Genomic DNA, 21465 nt, shown 5'->3' with positions numbered 1-21465 from the left:
CTTCATATTCTTCGACTTGTGGGCCTTCAGTAAACCCCGGGTACCATCTTCGGCAGGCCCATTGGGGATGCCTATGTCACCGTGCTCCATCATCCCTACCAAGACCACATGGTACCGGCAGTCGTTCTTCTCGTGGTGAGGGAGGGCGCGGTCTCGCTCTCTCTATTGTGACTACTGTCGGAGTCAGACTGCTATCAAAAGCATGGCTTGACCTCATCCTCTATGGGGACTCGTGCCTCTTCGTCGACCGTTGACTTCACCGAGCTGATATTGTGAGGCTTAAGCGCTTACTTGCCTCCTCTGGCTTCTCTTTCACGGGTACTGCTATTTCTGTGACATGTTCTTCTAGCACTGAGTGTCCACCATCTACACAGCCAGGTACATCTTCGTGGGTTCTAGATTCTGGAGCTTCCTTTCACATGTATTCTGATTCTTCCGTTCTCTCTTCTCTTTGATCTGCTGATTTTCTTGTGAATGTTCTCACTGCTGATGGCACTTCTCTTTCTGTTGCTGGTCGCGGCAACCTTTCTACTTCTTCCTTCTCTGTTCCTGATATTTCTCATGTTCCTCAACTCACCATGAACTTTTTTTCCGTTGCTCAACTTGCTGATGCTAGTTTCCGTGTTATCCTTGATGACGATTCTTGTTCTGTCCAGGATCATCGCACCAAGGCTCTTGTTGGGGCTGGCCCTCGGCACTGTGACTTTCAGGGTCTTTGGGATCTCGACTGGCTTTGTGTTCCTTCCATTGCTACCGCATCCACCGATCGTCGTGCTCTTGGTGTTTCTACTCTCGCTTCTTTCCAGTAATGGCATCATCGACTTGGTCACCTTTGTGGCTCTCAGTTGTCGTCTTTGGTTCATCGAGGTCTTCTTGGGCCTGTCTCAAGATATGTCTCATTGCAGTGTCAGGGTTGTAGACTTCGAAAATAGAGTCAGTTACCTTATCCTATTATCGAGTCAGTGTCTCAGCGTCCTTTCGACTTGGTTCATTCTGATGTATGGGGTCCGGCTCCCTTCGATTCGAAGGGGAGCCATCGCTACTATGCAGCGTCCTGGGATCTAGTTGAGGAAGAAGCCACGAGGATTACCACTATACGCGTAGGTGCGGAACTTGATGAAGCGCGTCAGGGCAGTGTTGTCCTTGATTCATTCCAAGCCGATCCCACGAATAGCTCCCGATTTCGCGAACTCCTTCACCTTGAAGAGTCACACGTGCAACGCCTCTACCGGTATCCACAATACGAGGAGCAGCACCGATGGTGGACTGCTAGATCCAATACGACGGCTGGACTGAGAGAGGCTAGGGTTTCCAACTCATGGAATGCTCTAACCATACCCTTGGGACAGCATCCGCCCCACTTTATATAGGGAGTGAGTGTGGGCTTCACAACTCTTGCAGCCCACTTACTTGGGCCCTATTTTTGTCACCGCGAGTCCAACTCACTGATAAAATCCTGGCCCGGTTCGAGCCCAACTCCAAATGACTCAATTTCAGCCGGATCAATTCAACTGGCTCCTTTCTCTTAAGTGTGTGACCCTGCATGTTTACGACCACTTAGACACGACTAGACTTACTCCTCCAAGTATCTCATCATGGCTCCGAGTCTCACTCACTTCTATGAACACTTGGTCTCAAGTCGATAACTGGTAGCGGCTCCTAGCAGAACATGCCAGCTCCCAAGTGACGAGTCATAGCGACTAACCTTTCAATGCGACTGATGTCTGAGCCCCTTTTTGCCTCACGATATACCTTGTCAAGCTATAGCGAGTTGTCATAATCCCTTTAATAGCTTAATTCTCTTCTCGATCCGTGATATGTGATTCATCCGACTAACTTTTAGTCGATCGCCCCGGTTAACACTTAACCGAGTCGCGCATGGCCATACTTTCTGAATCATATTATCCAAGAGGGCCTAGAGAATATTTCTCCAAGTGGAGGGGAAAAATACCACCTTGGTTATCCATGTCATGCATCTTCTTTCTCAGTCAACCCGAACTCTGCCTTTATAACCGCCCTCTTACATAACAACATTCGATAGAACCTAAGTCGCCCGATCCATAACTCGGATCTTGTACCTCATGTCTAAGGATGACATTGATTGAGACATACAAATGATGACTTGCTCATTGCATCTCATTGTGGGTCAATCCGATTGCTAAACACTTTAGTAGAGCCCGTGTAAGTTGGATTAGAATCACCATGCCCATGACAAGTGGAGCCGAGTCATCAGCCGACTTGCACCTTAGTCTAAGTCGTGTGTCCCTCACAACCTCATTGACTAAGGAAAATTTAGTATGAACAACATAACTATATGGTTCCACAACTGAATCACGTATTCAATGATACATATAAGAGTTCATACATGGATAACTCTACTTTATGAATACATCAAGAAATACATCATCCATGATTGCATATAGGGCATATTTCCAACAGTACTATTGTCTAGTTCTCTTGTCCTAGCACCCATACTCAAAATGGCAGGGCCGAGCGCAAAACATCGTCACCTGCTTAAGACGGTTCGTGCAATGATGATCGCCTCTCTTCCTCCTCACTTTTAAGCTGAAGTTGTGTCTATTTCCACCTATCTCATCAACATTCAGCCCTCAACTGTCATGCATGGTGGCATTCCTCTCGAGCGTCTCTATGGCCATTCTCTTGATTACTCGGCGCTCCGCCTGTTTGGTTGCATTTGCTATGTACTTATAGCACCACACGAATGCACCAAGCTGATTGTTCAGTCCGATGAGTGTGTTTTATTAGTTACAGTGATGAGCATAAGGGTTATCAGTGTTGGGATCCCTTTGGTCGTCGGATGCACATTTCTCGGGATATGACTTTTGACTAATTGCCATAATGCATGATTAGGAAAAAAAAAAACCAGGACACCAACATAGGAACTTCACATGTTGCTACGAGTTGTGCATGAACGGCCATGCCATGGTACCAAGACGCTTCACCATTTCACTCTACAAAACTTGAACGCACTTCAATATCACATAATTCTACCTACACTGCATACATTCACTTTGTACCATCTACCGTCATAAAGATAAAACCCTAATACACACTCCTACGCTCCTTAGATAGCCTGTGATTGGTATTTATTAAGGTAACCTCTATTTGAAGTTCCCATACCTGCTAGGCTGGTAGTACAAACTAAAAGGCGCCCTGGATGCCCATCACTCATCCAGTTTGTCTGGTAGGCTGGTACAGGCAATATAGGTCTGATGCTAAACTTGCCTTCCTAGACAAAACATGTGTGCTCCCGTACCAGCATTCTGCATCTTCTTTGGTTAAAGGGGCAAGAAATGAATAAAGCGAGATATACCGCAGCCAACAGAACAGTTAAGTAGTGCACTTCATTTGAGATGCTCCCATGCAGTCGATATATTGTAGCGTTCGTCAATAAAAGCGGTAGTGTCCAAGAAGCAGCTTTCATGTTTTTACCCTCTCCCTTTAATGTGGACTGTAGCATTGCTGATGTGACTTCTGAGCTCATGGTACCAACACCTAAAGAAGACCATCGACAATCAAAACCCTCCAGATTTAGTTTACTTTACCTTTTGCTTTTCTCCCCTTTGTTCCTTGTGTCTTTCCTTTTCTTTATTTCTGGCTCTATCTAATTCTATCGCCTCATACGGTCACCACCCTTTACCTAGGTTCTCACTTTAAGCATCTTCTCTTTGCTTCTTCATGGAGGCAGAGGGCCTTCTTATATTAAAAAATGAGGGTGGGTTTACCATTCTCACTTGAATACCGGCTTCAACTCTTCAACCAGAGCAAACAAACATCTGGCCGCCATGGCAGGGGTTGGCACTGGGGCAGGAGCTCCTGTCGTGAAGGTGTACCATGAGAAATCCATGATCCTGCCCGATGTGTCAAGGGTGCTTGCTTGCCTGTATGAGAAAAATGTTGAGTTTGAAACTGTGAAAGACTCGTACAAGGACATACTCAGACTCCAGGTACTTGCTGTCTTAGTTTTTGTGGAACACCCATATTGTAGTAGCGGTTTCTCGAGTCTATGCGAGTTGGTCTTATATAAGCTTCTATATTCTCTGTCTGCCTCTGCAGTCAACGAGGAGCGTTCCAGTTCCATTCTACGACGGACCCATATTTCGACAAGGTAACACTGCTTGTTACATAGTTGAGCCTTTTTAAGTTTGTTGAGATGCAATCCCTGATTCTTTAAGCTAGTGTGGTTACAAATAAATAGTTTTGTTTACCACTTATACACGCTGGAGTGAGATTTACCTGTCTCAAGACTCAAAACATGCACGCCTTGTAGCTAACAAAGGTTGATCTAAGAGCACCCACCCGAACCCAGTGAGACGAATTCAGGTTTAAACTTGCGCACCCATCCTGGAAAAATAATTGGTGCAAGAATAGTAGTAGAACTGACATAACAAACAATGTGTTTTTTTAAGAAGATTTGACAGAATGTTTATGAATGGCAATATAGCATGAAAGATGATACTTAAAATAGAAGCAAAGAAAGAGAAACACAGCTTACAGGTTTAAACATTTCTTTAGCATTCTGGTTTCCAAAATCTTTGGCAATACCACATACACCCTCGTTTCTATGTACTAGTTCAATCAAAACAACTTGGTAATTCCCACTTATCAATAGTTTGTGCATACCAGTATTTCTGCTCATCAATAGCTAAACTAGTCAAGCAGATTATTAGGACATGTTTATGCTTATTGTTTCCTACTTCCCAGGCTGCATGTCAGTGATTATTCAAATGATTGTGGTACTAACATTATTATGTAATCAGTAAAGCTCTGTCTTCTTAACAAGAAAAAGTACTGCAAGCAGAATTAGCAACAAACCATGACGATGGATCAATTTGTTTTTTTTATCGAAAACAAATTGATCCATCGTCATGGTTTGTAAATGAAATGCAACACATTTTGACGTCTCGTAAGCATGATTAAAAATGAATAGCTTCATGAAACCCTTTCGTAGAAATGTTTATATTGTTTCTATGTCGAATGCAAGTAAGTATACCATGGTAATGCTAGTAAGTATAAAATGATATACTGATCATACGAATTCATAACAACACTGTCTCAGTTTTTGAAGTGAAGTTATCTAGTAGTTTCTTAATGGCTACTTAGTAACCAGAAACATAAATGATGCACCTTCAGAGTTCAGTCAGGATAACAGAACTGACACTCATCTTCTGAACTGCAGAATCAAGAGCAATCTGCCGCTATATAGCAGAAACATACGAACAGCGTGGCTATCCTTTCCTCCTGGGAAAGGATGTCCTTGAGAGGGCTTCCATTGAACAGTGGCTACGGCATGAGGAGCATGCCTTTGATCCTCCAAGCAGGGCATTGTTCTGCCATCTGGCTTTTCCTATGCTTGATGAAGACATGAGTGATATCGACAGAGAGAAGAGAAAGCTGGAAGAAGTCCTGGAGGTCTATGAACAAAGGCTTGGCGAGAGCGAGTTCCTTGCTGGGAACAAGTTTACTCTTGCTGACCTTGTTCACCTACCAAACACTCATCACATAGTGACATCAGAAAAGTTCGCTTACCTGTATGACTCAAGGAAGAACGTGCAGAGGTGGTGGAATACCATCTCTGCCCGAGATTCTTGGCAGCAGGTGGTGAGGGATATGCAAAGTGTGGAGGAGCAGAACCAAATAGAAGAACTTGAGCAGCAGCAGCTGGAGGAGCAGTGGCAATGGGAGACAGAACCACCACCAACATCTGGTCGCCGCATCTTGCGCATAGACCCTCGACAGCAGACCGGCACCGAGTCGCGAACAGTACTGGTTCCACCACCCAGCGGCGGTGCCATATCACCATTGTCTTTTACAGTTGAACAGGAACAGCAACCTCTTCACACAGAAACAACCTCTCATGGTGAAACTTCACCTAACCACAGAAAAGGAAGTAACTTCTTTACTACCACCGATAAAACTCCAGCGCCCTCAAAGCAAAAAACCTCCACCCCTCAGAAACCACCTAGCAGTGTTGAAGGCACTAGGAGTAACTTCTTTACCCCAACTAGCCCTCCTACCTCCACCAGAGTTTCTTCAAAAACTAATAATGAGAAATCCACCTCCAAAGATGCCTCAAAAACCTCTGACAGGGATTTTCAAGCTCGTCAGACTGGTGAAGTAGTTGCTCCCCATAAACTCCATTCAGGATCACACAAAGCCCCCCAAGAAAATACTCCTGATAAATCCACTGAGAAATCACCTAGCAGTGTCCAAAACACTACGAGTAGCTTTTTTACTCCTCCTGCCACCACCAAAATGCCTCAGACAACCAATACTGATAAATCCACCTACAAAGATGCCTCATCTCCAACCATACCCAGTCAAGGATCATCCAAAGACAACATTACAGAAGCTAGAGACGCTGATCAAAAGAGGTCTGCATCAGCAACAACCAGGGAGCTACCATCAGGTTCTCAAAATACCTCTCAGCAATCTAAAGCATCACCTAATCTGAAAGCTTCTGACTTGTCACCAATGCAAGAAGAATTTGAAGATACTCAGGGTGAAGATGAACGGTTCTCAACTAAGAGGCTCAGAAAAATGATTCAGCAAAGTGATCCAGAAGTACTCAAACCACAGTCTACAGATTTGCAAACCCGTCCAACACAGGAGGAAACACCTTCCATTTCTAAGAAGCCTTTGTATGTCCAGGACAGAAAAGGGCAAGCTGGTAACAATCTGACTGATGGAAAAATTGATGGTATTCCATCAACTGGCACAAGAGATCCTGGCACTCCATCAACTGGGACAAGTGATCCTGACACTCCAACTACTGCTGATGCAAGGAGAGCAACTACACCACCAAAAGGAGTTGATCCTGATGGTCGTGGTGCCACTGAGCCACGAAAATTACAATCCATCAATGAGCAACAACCAGCTCCACCAATGCCAAACCGATCACCAACAAGTAGTGCTCGGGGTGCTTCTGCATCATCAAAAGGAGCTGCTCAAGATGATGACTTAGCCCAGTCAAACATTGATCAATGGAGGCACACGTCTACTCCTGCAAACCAAGAAGGAGCTCCAGATGCTGCTATCACTGATAAGTTGGACAAAGCAGCAGACAAAAGAGCACAGACACAGGCTCCAAACAAAACCTCGACCGGCCAGTCGGACAAGATCGCTATGCAGACACCACGACGTACAACTACCACATCAGGTAAAAGCCTCTACCAAAAGAAAGTTGCGCAGTCCGATGAAATGGTGTCTCACGTGCCAGACAATATGGAAGCATTAACACTAAGTAGTTACCTCAAACCAGGCATCAAAGGCCTTCCACGGAATAGCAGATTCAAATTTTAAATGAGTTCCATTCACCAACTATCTCACAGACAATCCTAATACAGTACAGAAAAACTGCATTTGTACTGTCAGTTCAGCAATTCTAACTGTCATAAAACCATTCATCATATCACATACTATAAGAAGGCTCAGTATTTAACCAATTGTAGTTATACACCCATAGTTCAGTCAGAATAGCCGATTCATAGTTCAAAACTATTATTCATATCCCTGATTACCAGTCCTAAATTTTGTTATTGCATGAACATATAGTATATGTTGTGATGTGTGGACTGACCATGTCATAACACCGATCAACTTTCAGACCAACCTCCAGTGTCACCTTTTTCTGCTGATAGAAGGAAGACAGGTATTGATGAAGCCAGTCAAACTACCAAGGTAGCACCTGATGAGCAGCCTGCTGGGAGAGCTCCTACGAATTCTGTGAATAAGCCGATATCTCCCAAAGATAATGGCAAGTTAACTAATGAAACCGTATATTATAGCAGCTCAGAAATATCCAGAGAAATGGCACCACCAGGCTCCGAAAAGAGCATGGGACAGCAGAAAATGCAAAGTGATAAGTCCAGTATATCACTGCAAGCCAATGGGAAGCAAGGTTCTGAAGCTGCACTTCTCACAAATACTGATCAAAACACTGGGAAAACTTCAGGACAAGATTTACAAGAGTCTCAGAAACAAATCTCCCCTGATACTCAGCAAATGAAGAACAACAGAAGCAACAGCACATTGGATGGCTCAAGCAAACCCACCCAATTTGATGGCAATGAAGGTGATGTCCGTGAGACACAGAGAGGTGGCTAGTAAACCAAACTATAGCACGCCTCTGTCAGGTCATCTTGTTGCAGCTTCTTCGTTGTGGTCTTATCTACCCCGCCACTTCAACATGCTCATCAATAAGGTCCATTATATCTTGTCACCTTTGGACCAGCCATGCCAGCTACTGTTGTGTACTCCACCTTTTGTACTGCTATTCTTATTCAGTGGTGCATTCTGTACTGTTCTTTTGCCGAACAGTGACTTGTTTAGATACCTTACGTTAGACTCATTTCGAATAATGTGAATGTGATATTTGTTCTCCCCAGGAACCACATCTCTTTGTATTTATCCATATGATTTCATCGTTGTTTCTTTCGCAAACGGAACAAAATTCATGGATAAATACAAACGTGCGATTGAGTTTGTATTTATCCATATGTGAATGCAAGCTCTACTTATTGTCACGGATATTTGTTTAGGATGCATGGAAATGACAAACGAAACTGTTTCTTTCGCAAACTAAACAAAAATTTCTGTGACAGGACATCACCTAGCTTGATTAATGCTTTGCTTTCTTCTTAGGATGGGGTTTTCCTTTTGTTTTCGAGGATGCCTTGTTTGATGGTTGGTACTTGCTCCGCTTCTTCAGTTTCTCCTTCTTCTGCTTCTTCCACGCGCTGTCTGGGTCTACAAAGTCTTCATCGCTGTCATCTTCAACAGGAGCGGATCCATCCTCGTCTGATTCAAGATCATTGTCCTCATCTTCCTCTTCCTCATCTGAACTCAAGATCAAATCCTCAACCACGTCCTCGTCGGTAGGTAAATCATCATCGTCACGGGCTCGTTTCTTGTTCTTCACCATTGATGTTCTGCAACAACAAAGGGAAGTAACAACATGTCTTCCACATACAAGGAAAGCAACCAAAAAATAAGATAAAGGGGTTAGAACGTACTTAATCTTCTTCTTTTCAGCCAACAAATTCTTACTGAAAGCCATAGTTTCTTCACTATCATCCTGTTGCTTCTGCACCTCTGATAACCTCCGTGAAAAGGTAGAGGACTCAGCCCCCACAATAACGCTGGTATGGAAAGACATGAATTAGTAATGCCATTAATCAATAGATGTATTCAGGAAAAGGAGTGCGTGAGTTCATGTCACTCATACAAACTACTGAAGTATGGTGTGTGGTAAGATGATGGAAGTCGCTCGATGTCTCTACTCCTAAAAAGGATCAGAGTGTTCCGTTTTCTGCCTCTGGAGCACTCCGTTTTCTTCTGTTCGTGTGGCTGGCTGTGCATCTTTATTTTGCAAGTTGGGTCGTGGGAGTTAGGAAGACATGAAGGTGAACCGGTGAAGGGCAAGAAAAATTATGGAGGTGAGTTGTGACTTCCTGAGTTGTCTCTGAATCAGAATTCTTGATAATTATTTCTGTTTGTTTAGAGTTCTAATTGAATGCCTAATTGGAGTTCAGTGTACGACTGTATGGTGGATCCAAGACAACATAGTGGAAATAATCAAAGAAAGAACCTGATACTGGAGTAGTATACATTTTCTTCCTATTCGATTTATGAGCTTACATCCAGACAAATTGTCTTTAAAGACTATAAATTTCGAGGCGTCTTTTACTGTGTGTTGGTCGTTCAGTAGAAATAAGATATAGAGCATTTATTTGTTTGCTAAAGTACAATAAAAATTATAATTGGATTCATTGACAAATATTTGTTGTTTCACAATCAGGTGAAGAAGCTCTTTGTCCTCTGGGACTCATCGGGATGTCGCCTTCTGCAGGTGCTGGGCCACGCGCGCGAGGTGCTTGAGTAGGCGACAACGGCGCTCGAAATAGCGGCCTCCGTTTGCTTGTACTGGGGGGACGTGGCAAGCGAGCGGCGGGACCGAACGCGGCATGGCAGCGACAAACGCACTGGAGCTGGGCATCAACGTTAGCCATGTCGACGCCATGCTCCACCTTGTCTTCCCCGGCAACATGTGCGGCATGACGCCATGGGAGGCGTGGTGGTGACGAACGCGCTGGACCTGGGCATATGGCAGCAGGCCAGGAAGTCCAACCAGCGATCGAAGGACTCAGTGGCCAGACCCTAAACCAGTACCTCATGAACTACCTAGACAAGCTCTTCGGCAAGCCCCGAACATGTGTTTGGCTTTATGACTTAGCAAGTGATTGCCCTTCGTATTCCCTCTCTTTATTCTAGCTATGTTAGATCTTCTTCCTTTTTTATTTTTACACCACATACCACTAGCCATGGAAAGAGCCACGTGGAAGCTTGCTATCCATGTGCCAGAATCATGAGTTGGTTGCGAGATCTATGGGTTTCACCTCTAGCCTACCCCAACTTGTTTGGGAATAAAGGCTTTGTTGTTGTTGTTTGTTGTTGTATACCACTTGCCCATTTTGCACTAAAAAGTACTGTGTATGACTAATATAACCAAGTTATGGCACAATTATTGCCATCCCTTTTTAGGGTTTCTATAGATGGCACATAACTTTCATTACATAAGTTATGCCTGAATGGATCATGTAGTACAACTCAATCATGTGAAGCGGATTGCACCTTTCCTTGCCATTGCCCGACAGGGGTGGAGGGTGGGGACAACAAATTTAGCTTTGTGCATATTTGCAAAATACAAAATATCAGACATACAGAATATGTTAATATTTTTTACCCGTAACAACGACGGGCATTTACCTAGTTAGCATATATATTTATTGGTATTATGCACGGGCTACCATCCACAAAACTAACCTTGTCTCGTCCATAGCATCGATTCTGTTCTGGGCTCTCTGATGTAGAGTAGCAACATATCTTGAAAGAGGACTTGACTGTTCTTCCTTTTAAACCTGCCCTTGGTGGATCACGGTCGTTTACGGCCCGCAAGAGGACGCTGACAAGATCGCCTTCTTGCAGCAGCTGCGCGACATCCGCGCCAACTGCGACGGCCCGTGGATGATCTGTGGCGACTTCAACCTGATTTATCAGGACGAAGATAAGAATAATGCCAATCTGGACCGCCGTATGATGGGCCGCTTTCGACGGGTCATCAACGACCTCGCGCTCAAGGAGGTGTATCTCAATGGGCGCCGCTACACGTGGTCCAACGAGCAGTCCCCTCCCACCCTCGTCCGCCTCGACCGCGTCCTTTGCACCGCCGATTGGGAAGACACCACTGCCACTGCCACCTCCGCTGCATTGCTTCGGTCGTCTCCGATCATAGTCCGCTGCTACTGGATTGCTCCCCCCTGCCTCCAGCCCACAGGCGCTTCCACTTTGAAGACTTCTGGGTGCGGATGCCGGGGTTCCAGGACACGGTCGCTGAAGCCTGGCACTCCGTTGAGCAGGCCGACCCCTTCCAGCGCCTCTTTCTGAAACTACAGGCAACGGCACGGAAGTTGACAAGCTGGAGCGCGCTCTCCGTGGGCAACATTCGTCACAAACTCGCTATCTCTCGCGAGCTGCTGCTGCGTTTCGATAAAGCGCAAGAAGGGAGGCTCCTGACCCCGCACGAGGACTGGCTGCGCAAGGAGATCAAACGGACCTACCTCGGCCTCGCCTCGCTTGAACGAACCATGGCGCGGCAAAGGGCACGCATCGCATCCCTCAAAGACGGCGACGCCAATACCTCCTTCTTCCACCGCCAATGCTCCTACCGCCGCCAAAAGAACAGGATCAGGAGCCTCACTGACGACGGTCGCGTCCTCACCGAGCACGCAGACATCGCTCAAGCCGCGTTCCACCACTACGACGCCCTGCTCGGAACGGAGGTGCCCAGGGATCGCACGCTCAATTTTGAGTACCTGATGGGACAGGACCACGATCTGCACGACCTGGACGCCCCCTTTAGCGACGAAGAGATCTGGCAGGCTGTGAGACGCCTCCCTGCGAGAAAAGCGCCCGGCCCGGACGGCTTCACTGCGGAGTTTTTGCGCGCGTGCTGGCCACTGATCAAGGGCGACGTGGGGACATGTTCCGGCAGTTGCACCAGCTACGAGGGCGCGGATTCGCCAAACTCAACCAGGCGTTCCTCACGCTGCTACCCAAACATGCCGAGGCGGCCAGCCTACGCGAGTACCGGCCAATCAGCCTGATCCACCTCATGGCCAAGCTCTTTGCCAAGGTTTTATCCTTGAGGCTCGCACCCAAGCTCGACGCCATGGTCAGCCCGGCCCAGAACGCGTTCATCGGGGGATGTAGCCTACACGACAACTTCGTGCTCGTCCGGCAATCCGCGAGGCTGCTGCACCAGCTGGGCGCGCCACGCATCCTCGTCAAGCTCGACCTCGCGCGCGCATTCGGTTCCATTGCCTGGCCGTTCCTATTCGAAGCCCTGCGGCGTTATGGCTTTGGGAGCCGCTTCCTTGACTGGCTCTCCATCCTGCTCTCCACGGCGAGCACGCGTGTGCTGATCAATGGCGACCCGGGCCCTCCAATATGGCACCGGCGCGGACTGCGCCAAGGCGATCCCCTCTCGCCGCAGCTATTCGTCCTCGCCGTCGACACGCTTGGACGACTTTTCCGGCATGCGACGCAGCTCGGGGTGTTGCGGGAACTCCACCCCCGCCGCACAATACCAACGATCTCTCTATATGCCGACGACGTCATCCTATTCTGCCACGCCAATGCAGAAGAAGTTAGGGCCGTCAAAGCGATGCTTGAGCTGTTTGGGAGGGCTTCCGGCCTCTGCGTTAACTACGCAAAGAGCACGGCCACCCTCATCCGATGTGCGCCGGAGGAGGTGGTCACCGCCACTGCTGACCTTGGCTGCCCGCTCGTTGACTTGCCCATCACCTACCTGGGCATACCGCTCACCGTAAGGAAGCCCACCGCAGCCCAACTGCAGCCAGTCGTCGACAGGGTTGCGGCCAAGCTGCCAACATGGAAAGCAGGGCTCATGGACCGAGCGGGCCGCCTCGTCATGGTCAAATCGGTGCTCGGCGCAATCCCCATCCACCAGCTCCTGGTCATTGCGCCTGACAAGCGGACCATCAAGCTGATCGCGAAGATCCAGAGGGGTTTCCTATGGGCAGGACGTGCTGCAGCCAACGGCGGACACTGCCATGTAAACTGGCAGCGCGTGGCGCGGCCGCTCAGCCTTGGCGGCCTCGGTGTGCACGACCTGGAATGCACGAGTCTGGCGCTCCGCTTGCGCTGGTTATGGCTCAGCCGCACGGACAACCGACGCGCATGGCACGGCCTCGACCTGCAGTTCACTGCAGCCGAGCGCTCCCTGTTCTTTGCCTCCACCACCATGACAGTGGGGAACGGGCTCAAGGCCCTGTTTTGGGAGGACAGATGGCTTGGTGGCCGATCCGTTGGCGAAATCGCGCCGCAGCTCTATGCGTGTGTTCCTAAACGAAGAAGGAAGGGAAGGACTGTGGCAGATGGCATGCTCGCACACAACTGGGCACGCGACATACACGGAGTTCTCGGCCTCCACGAGATCGGCCAGTACCTCACGCTCTGGCGCATGATCGACGCCGTCGTGCTCTCCGACGCCCAAGACCAGCTAGTCTGGAAGTGGACGCCCAGCGGCACCTATACGGCCCGCTCCGCCTACCTCGCCACGTTCCAGGGATCCACGCCATGCCCTGCCTGGAAGCACACTTGGATAGCATGGGCGCCTCCCCGGGTCAAAATCTTTCATTGGCTTGCCCACCAAAATCGCTGTTGGACGGCGGATCGTTTGGCGAACAGAGGCCTGCAACACCATGCTAGATGCCTACTATGCGACCAGGAACCGGAGACCATGCGCCACCTGCTCATCGAGTGCTCATTCACCAAGCAGATATGGCATGAGGCCTTGGCCTGGCTGCGTATCCCATGCCGGCCTCCGGAAGACGCGGACGCATCGATCTTCGCCTGGCTGGACACTGCTAAGCGCTCAGCTCCGAAACCGATGCGTAAGGGACTAGGGTCTGCTGTGCTGCTAGTGCCGTGGATGGTTTGGAAGCACAGGAACAGCTGCGTCTTCGAGCGAGGGCGGCCTTCGGTCGCCGACCTTGTGCGTGACATCCAGTGCGAGGCTAGGCTCTGGGCACAGGCGGGCGCCACCGGGCTTGGCGTCGTACTGCCAACAACCTGGGATGTACACTAGGTTTTTTCTTGGCTATCATCTGTAATCCGCCTCCTATGAGGCTTGTAAACTTGTTCCCCCTATCTTTTCAATGAAATGAAACGCAAAGAGTCCTTTGCGTTTTCTCGAAAAAAAATATTATATGTTTTACCACAACAACACAAGAATAAAAGTATATAAATAAAGTGTGCAGATAGCAAAGCCAACACAACAACTCATACCTGTAGCAATGAATCTACAGCTGCATCATTGGGAGAAAATGTAATCCCTGCACGTTTTGGACTTATGAACTCCACATTTGCCTCTACCTGGAACCAGAAATGATGATAAAAATCAGCAAACATGTGTTGGATTAAGCATTATAGTAAAATGTTCTTTTACACATGCTTAGCAAACCTGGTGAATAAGATCCTTCATCTCTTTTCGAAATCTCTCAGCCTTGATGGTTTTACAAAAGTTCCGAAGTTGAACTAGTGGTAAAAATGACATTTCGAAAAAGGCAACGGAGTAGCTCCACTGGGCCAAATGCTTAGCCAGCTCATCAACCATGGAGTAAATGCAAGCTTCCTGAAAGGCACGCGTCTTCACTATTTTCTTATCAACCTGCCAGAGAGGAAACCAGTTCTATGTTTATTTTTTCAGAGGCATGTTCCCATAGAATTGCAGTAGAAGAAAATAAACCTGTTTAACATTGATCAGATTCACTGCTTTGCCAACACCACCATCTGGACGCCCTCTAAGTTCTTTCATTTCTAACATATCAAGCAGCAGGGACGACACCGGAATAAAGGTACTGGTGGCTTGAGCAATGCAATTAAGCATTTTTACACATCTAATGCGTACAGGGAAGTAGCGTGCACTTGGCACCAGACATGCTACTCCATGAATTATCTGGGTTAATGGATAAGCCAAAGGACGGAAATCTTCATGAGAACTACATCCACAGACAACACTTGTCCAAAGCTCAAGGCAGAATATATATTGCCAATCATACACTTTTTGGTATGATTTCTGCACAGGAAGAATGTAAGCTCACCATCAGTTAGCAACAGGAAAACATGTGAGAAGATAACATTTGTATTTTCAAAATACAAGACAAAAAGTACTTGGCAATACTAAGAGAAATAATACCTCCAGCTGTTTGTTTGTTGGTTTGTTTCTTTCTTTCTGTTTTTTATCCTTTGATGTCTTCAAAAAATAAAAGAAGAGCCACAAAACCATCAGATCATGAGTAATTAATGAAGTTCCAGCATATGACCATGAGACTTCAACAGACAAAATACCTTTGGTCCTCTTTCAGTAAGGGCACCTCTCAGGATAACTGCCAGTTGACGAATGAAAACAAAAGCATGTTGATAAGCACTTTTAGGGTCCACACTATACAATTCTTTGACACAATTCCCAAGAAATTGGATGTGCTGCAGTTTCGATCCCCCAATAGACTTGGACAATTTGCAGTTTACCAAATAAGCCTTGTAGATACCCTTGAGGCACGCATCAAGGCAATCCAGACCTACTTGAATACACAAATCTCGAAGGAACAAAAACGAAACAAGAGGCATAGCACCACGACCTCTAGCCCAGGTATACAACAGGGCCTACAATAGGAACATCCAGTTGAAAATAAATCATTGTCAGATGGACATCAGAGTAACGCAGAAAGCTACTTAAAGATGAATGAGAAGCCAAAGCTAACACACCTTAACATACTTCCTCAGGAGAGAAGGGAAGGCTGCCAGAAAAACAGCTGATGCTCTGACATGGTGAATAGTAAACGCTATCATTTGCTCATCAGTCATCTCAGTTATCATATGGAGTGCATTGGCAAGATATACCCTCATTAGGTTACCATGCCTCTTCCATGGAGTGGTCACCATCAGCTCATTGATTTTCTCTTTCCTCCCTCCAGAGCTAGGGGCATGGAGTAATTGGCGAAGAATGCTATCCATGTTTTTTAAAACGAAGTGCATGACTTTATCCAGTACACTACCAGACATGACACTGAATTTTGGTGCTGAATTGTCAGCAGTGTCCTCACCATAATGGCAGGCTCTCCTGAAGGCTTGAAGAATAGACCGGATAGAACCTATCTTCCCATCCTCTGCACCATCACACCAGGAATCAACCATTTCCATTGTAATAGGTTTAACAATTTCTTTTGGTTCCTCCTTAGGGACAGACCTAGGTTCCTCATCACTTTCTTGATCATCCTAAACAAAAAAGCAACCCAGTTCATATAATCCTCTAGAGCGAGAATAGAAAATTACTACAAGGAAAAAGGTTGCAATTCATCTTACATCGATGTCCTCTTCATTGAAGCCCAGGAGATCTTTATCACACTCTTCTAGATATTTAAAGAATTCAGGATCCTGCAAAAAAAAGATTTCAATAAGTTTCATAAGCAGTCAACAGTAACAAAACAGCACAGAGAATATAATTAGAATTTACAAAATTAGGAAAGAAACAAACAACTAACTGAGAAAATAGAATTGAGCTCCTGGCGGTGGCTGTTACATGTGTAAACCACTGTCCATAAAGGATAGGACTTAAAAAAGGAATTGGGCAACCAGAGCACGAAAAGGTAGCCAAAAGCCATCAAAGGATTATGGACGGATTCTCATAACCATCAATCACAGATTCAGTAACAGCAAAAATCAATAAACTGAGAAGCCATTTTAGGGAACAAGACTATCAAAAGTTAAACCAACACCACATTCTTCAGCAAAAAGGGGCCTGTAAGAGTTCAAATCAAAATTTTGGAATTTAATTCAAATAGAAACTAGTTCTATTTCAGCATGGATGTGCCTACGCATATGGTTGCAGATTCACCAGTACCAACTACAGTGCAGCTGAAGTCAGTGAACCTTAGCATTCCACACTGAAATGGGAAGTAGAACTCCCCTAATTGGTGCAGAAAATGACAAATTATATTTCCAATCTCAAAATTTCACTCTGCAAACCAGCTATTGTAGGCCTGCATTGTGCTTAAAAGTTACATTACTTAGAATGGTCACTGCAATTTGGACTTTCTTTATCATCATTCTTTAAGGTACCAGACTAGCAGTGATAAGAATTCCTAAACATCTCTTCATGTATGCACACTTGTCGAAGAAGCTGTTGTTGCCTAGCACTGAAGAGCTAAACCAGGCATCCAGAAAAGGAGCCCAATTTTTTGGTAAATAAACTTAATGGGGACATTGCATATGATTCAGAATATATACTTTGCAGAGCTATATGAATATGAATACCCGGCTTGCTAAGCTAATCATGGCTGCTAAACCATGACTAGTGATGGATTGCAAAATCATACTCCACTGAAGGACGGCGCAGAAACCAGAATATGGTAATGGACAGGAGACGAACCTTCTCCTGCAGCCTCTTGAGTTGGTCCACGTGCTCCTTGGCATTCTTCTTCTTGGAGCTTCCCTTCACGTCCTCCTCGTCCGCTTCCTCTCCATCCTCCCAATCATCGTCGTCCGAGACGGGCAAGTCCACTGTACCCCGCAGAGCCACAGGAAGCGAGCAGCGAGTCAAAAACGGAGAGTGGAAAGCAGGGGAAGGGAACGAGAAGCGGCGGGAATCGCACCGTATTCGTCGGAGTCCGACACGGCGAGCGGCGGCGGCGCGGGTGCTCTAGTGGAGGTGGGAGAGGAGGCGGCGGTGCTGGTTGCCCAAACAGAGGGGAAATTCCCCTTAAAGCCCCCACAACGCATTTGTATTTACAATAAAGCCCTTGTCTTTTTCGCAATATCGCGCGAGCCAATTCCGGGGCGCCTCCCCGGCCACCGCCACGAAAACCATGGCCGTCCCTCCAAAAAAGTCCAGGTCTTGCTCGCAGCACATGCACGCAAGGCGAAGCCGTGTGAGGAACCGCGCGCCGAAGCTAGCGATCGAGGAGCCATAGCCGACGATCGAGGCCAGGGGCCGGCCGGAGCTAATTAAGCTAAGGTAGGCAGCGGCGGCGCGCGGCCGACTGCCGGGGAAGATGGCCAGAGATTTCATGTCCTACTACTCGTGCTCGAACCCGGTGGACAGTCTTGGGTGGACGCCCATCCCCGGCATCGCCCTGGACACGCTGTTCCTCGTCGTCATCCAGGCGCTCGCCGTCATCGTCCTCTCCAGCCTCTTCCACTCCTTCCTCCGCCGCTACAACCAGCCCACCGCCATCTCCCAGATCCTCGTAAGCAATCTACTCCGTAAATTTCTTTCAATTTCACGGTTCCTTTCCCGCGAAATCCCCTGTTCGTCATATATATATGCATGGCGCGTGCAGGCCGGCATGGTGGTTGGCGGGATGGGGATTCGCAACGCCATCGTGCACGTGGACGTGGACAACGTGGAGGACATGTACAACGGCTACATCTCCGCCGCGCGCATCCTCTACATGTTCCTCGTCGGCCTCGAGATGGACATCGCCGCGCTGCGGAGCACCACCCGCCGCTGCGTCGCCTTCACCTACGCCACCGTCGCCGCCAGCCTCTTCCTCGCCGCCATCGTCTCCAGCGGCATGTACGGCAGCATGATGCACTCCCCGGTCAGGACGCCCGAGATGCTGGCCGCCACGCTCATGGTCGCGCTCACCAACACCTCCTCCATCGCCGTCGCGCGGATCGCCAGCGACCTCAAGCTCACCGTCACCGAGAACGGCCGCCTACTCGTCGCCGCCGCCATCGGCACCAACATCATCTGCGTCGTCGGCGACGGCGTGCTCTCCTCCACCAGGATGGCCAAGGAGAAGAGCCAGGACCTCTCCCTCGGCTTCGTGGCGCTCGCGGCGGCGGGGCTCGCCGTGTGGGCGGTGCGCCCGGCCGTGACGCGCGTCAACCAGCGCAACGTCGGCCAGCACCACGTCAAGACGTGGGACCTGGGCTTCATGATCGCGGCCATCTGGATCATCGGCAACTTCCCGCAGAAGCTCGGCTTCGACGGCCTGCCCACGAGCTTCGCGCTGGGGCTCGCGTTCCCGAGGGAAGGCCCCGCGGCGCGCTCCGTCAGCGACGCGCTCGTGCCCACCGTCAACGGCCTGCTGCTCCCCTTCTACTTCGCCACCATCGGGATGCGGATGGACTTCAACTCCATGTCAGGCGCCATCATCGTGCCCGGCGTGCTCATGATGCTGCTTGGCCTCGTCGGCAAGGCCATCGGCGCCGCCGTGGCCTCCGCGTACCTCAACATCCCGCTCTGCGACGCGCTCCGCTTCGGCGTCCTGCTCAACGTCAAGGGCCACGTCGACACCATGAACATGAAGTTCGCCAAATCAGAAGGGGTAACCATATTCATATCATCGACGATTTGAGTTACCCCTGTCTTTATTGAATGGACTTGACTGATGGTAGTGGTATGGTATTGGTTGGTGCAGGTGTGGGCGGAGCAAGCGCTGTATGCGATGATCATCGGCAACCTGGCCAGCACCCTCGTCGCCGGCCCGGCCGCCGCGGTTGTGCTGCGTAAAGAGAAGGAGGCGTACGCGAGGAGGCACCAGGCCCTGGAGTCGTTGGGCGAGGAGCAGGAGCTGCGCATGCTCACCTGCTCGCACAGCGCGCACTCAACGCCCGCCTTGCTCAGTCTGGTTGAGCTCCTTGTGACCGATCCGGAGACGCAGCCCGCCGTCCAAGTCCTCCACCTGTTCGATGGCGGCCAGAAACGCGCGGCGGCCGCCGCCGCCGCGGCGTCGTCGACGACGCCCTACCACCAGCAGATCATCGACGAGTACGACGCCGGACGCGACGCCATCACGGACATGAACACGGTGGTCGACCTGTACTGGCGCGCCACGGGCGTCGCCTTCCGGCAGATCGACATCGTGGGCAGAAGCGCGTCCCGCGACGTGGACGCCGTGTGCCGCTGCGCCGCGGACGCGCACGCCACCCTGCTGCTCCTCCCCTGCTTCAAGGAGCAGCGGTACGACGGCAAGATGGCGTGCCGTCTCGAGGAGCGCCGCGAGCTCAACCTCGGCGTGCTGGCGCGCGCGCCGTGCACCGTGGGACTCCTCGTAGACCGGCCCTACCGGAGCATCGGCGCCAGCTTCCAGGTCCCCTGCAGCGTCGACACGAGCACCAGGACCCTGCTGCACCCGTGCAGCGACAGGGCGGTGACCCACGTGATCGCGGCGGTGTTCCTGGGCGGGCCCGACGACCGCGAAGCCGTGTCGGTGGCATCCCGGCTCGCCGAGAACCCAAACATCGGCCTCACCGTGTTCCGGTTCGTGAAGCGCAGCACGTACGACACCGTGACGTCCTCCACCTCCAGGGCGGCGGCGATTGCGGCGGGCGACGACCTGGAGCAGCCGTTAAACGAAGGGGACGCGGACGAGCGGTTCATGTGGAGGTTCTACGAGCTGTACGCGTCGAGGGAGATGGCCATGTACGTGGAGAAGGTGGTGGAGAGCCCGGCCGACGTGGTGGAGACGCTGGACGCCATGGCGGGGATGTTCTCGCTGGTCATCGTGGGGCGGGGCGGGCGGCAGCCGGTGGAGCTGCTGGCCGGACTGGATCGGTGGGCGGAGGCCGGGCGGGAGATGGGCGCCGTGGCGGAGATCCTGGCGTCCAACGCGTCCATGGAGATGGGCTCCGTGCTCGTCATGCAGCAGCACACGGTGGTGGTACCGGTGCGCCGATGACCGTCGTACGGATGGAACAACGTAGCACTTGTACTGATTCAGTTACACAGATACTACGCAGCTTGTGTATATTTAGACGTGTCGATTAGGATGCAGAAGCTGACCATTGGATTGTTGTGTGTGGGCATCTGTAAGATCCGAGTTTTCTTTCGTTAGAAGCACTTACAATCTGAAAAGGAAGAATCTGTACGAAAATGCACTTTTGATCCCAGATCGCATATGCACCCTTTACAAAGCGAATTTAAAAATATTGAAAAATTTAGCCAGTATATCGCCACATTCTATGTCATCACGTATAGTTCATAGTGAGATGATATTTTTTGTGGCCTGTGCAAAAGAAACAAACAAATACCTAGTAAAAAGCCTTATTTTAGCATTGATTTTTATCTTTTTTGCATAAGCCACATAACAACACGCTTTTTCATGAAACAACTTCATGAACACGTACGATGTTGAGATGTAGCGTAACATGTTTTTTTTTTGATTTTTTTGATATTTTTTAATATGTTTAAAGTGTATTTTAAATAAAGGGAACATATACATCCATGAAAGCATCATGTCCGAATCGACATAGACAGTAGATTGCAACCAAACTTGCTGCAGGTGTTTTCCCCTCCCGGGTCGCCTCGCGCGAGACGGCTTCGTAGGCTCCACTCCCCAAACCCTAGAAGCCCGC

The 21465-nt window shown here is 49.0% G+C and overlaps 1 protein-coding gene and 2 pseudogenes across 1 annotated transcript; 2 read left to right on the top strand and 1 right to left on the bottom strand.

Moving 5' to 3' along the window:
- Positions 1-3768: 3768 nt before the first annotated feature.
- Positions 3769-8402, top strand: LOC124661232 (cell surface glycoprotein 1-like). The gene is made up of 4 exons (XM_047199129.1): positions 3769-3968; positions 4078-4129; positions 5201-7180; positions 7628-8402. Exons 1-4 carry the CDS (start codon positions 3807-3809, stop codon positions 8125-8127), a joined length of 2694 nt encoding a protein of 897 aa, XP_047055085.1. The 5' UTR covers positions 3769-3806; the 3' UTR covers positions 8128-8402.
- LOC124650541 lies at positions 8379-17799 on the bottom strand (annotated as a pseudogene).
- A 356-nt stretch (positions 17800-18155) lies between these two features.
- LOC124650531 lies at positions 18156-20789 on the top strand (annotated as a pseudogene).
- The last annotated feature ends 676 nt before the right edge of the window (positions 20790-21465 follow it).

The sequence above is a fragment of the Lolium rigidum genome, chromosome 1 (assembly GCF_022539505.1).
Source record: "Lolium rigidum isolate FL_2022 chromosome 1, APGP_CSIRO_Lrig_0.1, whole genome shotgun sequence".
NCBI lineage: Eukaryota > Viridiplantae > Streptophyta > Magnoliopsida > Poales > Poaceae > Lolium > Lolium rigidum.
Note: the sequence above shows the minus strand (reverse complement) of the source record. Positions and strands in the feature narration are given on the sequence as shown.

What these genes read in the sequence shown, in the direction of transcription:
- LOC124661232 (XM_047199129.1), top strand. Translation starts at nt 3,807, where the DNA reads ATGGCAGGGGTTGGCACTGGGGCAGGAGCTCCTGTCGTGAAGGTGTAC. An exon ending in AGGACATACTCAGACTCCAG is followed by an intron (nt 3,969 to 4,077) that starts GTACTTGCTGTC and finishes CTGCCTCTGCAG; the next exon opens with TCAACGAGGAGCGTTCCAGT. An exon ending in ACGTACAACTACCACATCAG is followed by an intron (nt 7,181 to 7,627) that starts GTAAAAGCCTCT and finishes ATCAACTTTCAG; the next exon opens with ACCAACCTCCAGTGTCACCT.